This window comes from Loa loa (assembly GCF_000183805.2).
Source record: "Loa loa unplaced genomic scaffold supercont3.440, whole genome shotgun sequence".
Taxonomy (NCBI): domain Eukaryota; kingdom Metazoa; phylum Nematoda; class Chromadorea; order Rhabditida; family Onchocercidae; genus Loa; species Loa loa.
In genome coordinates, this window is record NW_018108620.1 from 40,674 (window position 1) to 45,023 (window position 4,350).

Here is a 4,350-nt window from a genome sequence, read left to right on the forward strand (position 1 = left end):
AATCATGAAGCATTGCATCATATACTGTCGCATCAAAAAGACAATTATCCAATGATCGAGCAGCAAAATTACTTGTATCAATGATAGCATGTTTTGGGATTGAACGAGCTACACGTGGTTGTACATCAGCTAATGTTTCTAATGCTTCCATAAGATATCCCGGGTCTGAATAATTTACTGCACCAACTGAATAAGCTTTTTTTGACATCAATAATACCGGACTTCGTTCCATCATACTACGACTTTCACTTTGTGATCGAGCATTCGATAAAGTACTCGATTGCATTGCTAATGAATCCTCGGTATTTATTTGTTTGATCCTTATGAGAATTTTTATAATACCGCTTGCTATCCGTAAATGTGAAATCGGTTTTTGATGGTTCATATTGTTGTTGTGTCGTTGTTGTTGTTGTTGTTGTTGTTGTTGTTGTTGTTGTTGTTGTTGTTGTTGTTGTTGTTGTTGTTGTTGTTGTTGTTGTTGTTGTTGTTGTTGTTGTTGTTGTTGTTATTTGTTGTTGTTATTTGCTGTTGTTGTTGTTGTTACTGCTGTTGAAGCTGCAAATAAGCTTATTTTATGACAAAATTAGATGAAAAGCTGCTGTCATTATCCCGTCATTTGCGTGTATTTTAATACCCTTTTTTTTTTCTTTGCAATCATATCGTAATTGAATTGCAAATATTGGTTCAATAATGAATTCAAAAAACAATATTGATTAAATAAGTTCTATTTGAAATCTTTTGAATTAAATTATGCAACATGCATACAAATTCATTTTAATTTCCAAATTTATTATTAATTCTTTAATAAGCCATTAAATAAAATGCTTAATAATCTTTTGAGAATATCATTTTCTATATTGAATTTATTAAAATGTAATTGTAAAGTTGCAATTTTAATTTATAAAATTGTAAATTCCATTATTTTATCAGCAATAATAAAATGTAAATTTTGCCTCGTTATGTATTGATGACAATTTCGATCTTATCATGTGATAATAATCATTATTTCACTCCATTACTGTAAATAGCTTTAACAATTTATGAAAATTATAGATAGAAATATAATTGCATTTGAAAATGCTAATATAAATGTAACAATATGCATTCTACAATTGATGCAAATAGCGTGATAATCAAACATCAAAATATTTTGCGTGTTACGTGCGAAACCATTATATGCATATAATATTTAATTTTTTTTTTAATATTATTATTTATTTTATTTTTCAGGAAAATTTTGGCATTTGAAAAGAAAAGAACAATTCAATCAATCAATCAATCAATAATTAAAAATGTTAATAGAAAATAGACGAACAAATATGCATTTCAAATAGCAAAATTATTTAATTGTGAAACTTTTTGAGCTTTGATCATTATTATTTTCATATGCCTTTTTTTTCAGTTTAAATTTATTCTTATCATTTTTTTTTTTTTTTCGACAAAAATGACAAATGTCAACATATATCTTCAAATATATATGACTTTTTTCTTTTTCTCTTACTACCATATTTTACCTTACTTCGTCTTTCTTATTTTATTTCTCCTTCTTTTTTTTTGGATTATTTTATTAAATTTTATTTTAATTTACTTAATATTTCATAATCATTGCTATTTATTGAAATGTTTGCTTTCTTCTTTTCATGGAAAAAAAAACTTTATGAATTTTTTTTTTTTCAGAAATTTTTTTTTTTTCAAATCATTCGTTTTATTCGCCTGAAAGAAATATACATAAATATTACGGATTGAAAAATATCTCAAATTCGACGACGTTTATTCGTGAAAAGCTATTTTTTGGTTGGTTGGCTGGCTGAAAGAAGTTTAATTTTTCGAAAATATTTGGTGAAGAATTATAAATTAATCATATATTATCATTATCTTCATTATTATCCTATCACTATCAATTGTCATTTCTGTTTGACAAACGGAAAGAAAAAAGGAAAAGAAAGAAAAAGTGACAAAAATTATCTATTAGTAATCAATACTTTTATTATTATTATTATTGTTATTATTATTATTATTATCGTTATCATTATTATTATTATTGCTATTATTATTATTATTATTATTATTATTATTATTATTATTACTGCTATTATTATTATTATTATCACAATCAATCTTCAAGTAGTGTCAACCAGAAAACAATCACTACCGGAACAACGATAATAACATCGTCAGGTGAAGTATTAATTAATTTTTCATTAATTAATTCGTCTTTTTTTCTTGTTATTTATTTTTAGTGTTATAATTATTACCAAAAATTTGGCATATTTTAGCGCAATCAATCACTAACATAATATATATCATAACATTTTCATTGTATTCTTTTTAAACGATACATTTAAAAAAGTAATAATAATTTTATTTATTAATCATTGATTTAATTTTTTAATTTATTAATTTATTTTAGGAAATTTTAAGGAATTCAACAAAACTTCTCAAGACGAGAAGAAAGCTTCGTTCCTTTTCCTCTTTTTTTTATTATTATTATTTATTTATTTATTCGACACCATTCTGAATTATGGGTGACAAAATGAACAAGGAACAACAAGAAAGGGTTTGTTTTTCATTTAGATTTAAGAAAAAAATTTTTTTTTCTAAATTAATTAACTTTTTAAAATTCTAATTTTTAAATTTCAAATTGTTTACAATGTTTGTATGATTATTATTTACAATTATCAATGAATGAATGGGTAAATTTGTTCGAAAATTGTTGAAATTTTGCAAAAAAATTTCAAAGCTATGCGAAAATTTGTATAATTATTATTTGAATGAAACGATTAATACCTGAGTAATTAATACTTATTATTAGATTGTTATTTGAATAAAAAAATTATTGTTTGAGTAAAAAGTTATTATTTATTATAAGATTATTATTTGAGTGAAAAAATAAAAAACCTAAAAAAAGAAAAAAGAATGGAAAAGTTCTTAGACTTTTTAGCTACGAAAAAATGTATATTTTAAGCACAAATTAAATAAAAATGTTTGAAATATAAAATAGTACAGTTGAATTAAAAAATGGTAAAATTTTAAAGTTTACTTGTTAACTTATAAGAGTTTACTTGTAAACTTATAACAGTTTACTTGTTAAATTATAAAATCTATTGTTAACTTGTACGAGTTTACTTGTTAACTTATAAAAGTTTATCTGTTAATAGTTTTAAAGTTATGCTTCAAAACATACCTCACCTTATTTAAAATTTAATTCTGTAAAAAAAAACGTTAATATTTATTGGAAGAGATTAAAAGAATTCCATTCTAACTTCAACTTCATCAATTTCCTTTTTTTTTTTTCAGATTCAAATAATTACAAAAACTGAAATATTGCACAAATTGTTTGATTTTAAATAGGAAATAGAATTGCATATATTTTAATTTTTAAATATTTAAGTTTGATTTTTAAACAATTTAAAGTTATATTTTTACACTTTCTATTACAATGCTAACTATTGAATAGGAAAAAGAAAGGAAGAAAATTTAATTTCATTTTAATTAGTAAATATTTTCAATAAAATAAGATAAACAGATTAATTGATAATGTAAATAAATTAAAAATGGAACAAACATATGTAAGGTAGAATGGGAAGTGAAAGAGAGAAAGAGAGAGAGAGAGAGAGAAAGAGAGAAAACAATGGAAATGAAAGATCGAGGAGATGCGGGGAAGCCGGGGAGCGGGGGAAAATAATGACAAAGTCATAGAGTAGGAAAAGAGGATTACAGGCAATCATTAAATGGTGTCATTTTGATTTTTGAATAGTAAAAGTGCAATAAAATTGTAAGAAGAAAAGTTAACAAATTTAAATTTTTTTTTTTTACAAAATTGAAGCAATTTTTTTTTTGTCTTTTAAAAATTTGTTTTTGTATTTTCATTTTGCATAAAGGAAAAATCTTTTTCCTTTACATTATTTTTTTTTTTCTAAAAACATTTGCACTTTAAAATGAAAAGGAAAATTAAAAAGGAAAGAAGAAATGATAGGAATGAATGAATGAATGAATGGATGGATGAATGGATGAATGAATGAATGAATGAATGAATGAATGAATGAATGAATGGATGAATGAATGGAGGCGTAATGTTATAATGTTACATACATAGCCGCTTGTTATTTTGAGTTGAAATAATTTTTCTTTTCCAGAAAAATATATTCAACTAAAAAAAAGAAGAAATGATGCATCCATGAAATTTGTATAATTGGATGTATAGAACATGCGCATATGTCATTTAGATAAATATGAATTTTATTGATGAAATTTAGCATTCAATTTGATAAATTGAATAATTTAGAGTTTTTTTTCGTTAAAATCCCTTAACATCTTGAATTTATTATTTATTATTTATTATTATTATTA

At 23.2% G+C, this 4,350-nt stretch overlaps 1 protein-coding gene across 1 annotated transcript in view; it reads right to left on the minus strand.

Annotated features, from left to right (window-relative positions):
• LOAG_13041 (hypothetical protein) overlaps positions 1–499 on the minus strand; it is a gene marked incomplete at its 3' end in the record, with an annotated part of 1,422 nt that extends 923 nt beyond the window's left edge. Inside the window, exon 1 of the mRNA XM_020448641.1 lies at positions 26–499. Within this exon, the coding sequence (XP_020301234.1) occupies positions 26–385 (360 nt within the window). The 5' untranslated portion in view covers positions 386–499. The remainder of the gene's footprint in view (positions 1–25) is intronic.
• Between the last annotated feature and the right edge of the window lie 3,851 nt (positions 500–4,350).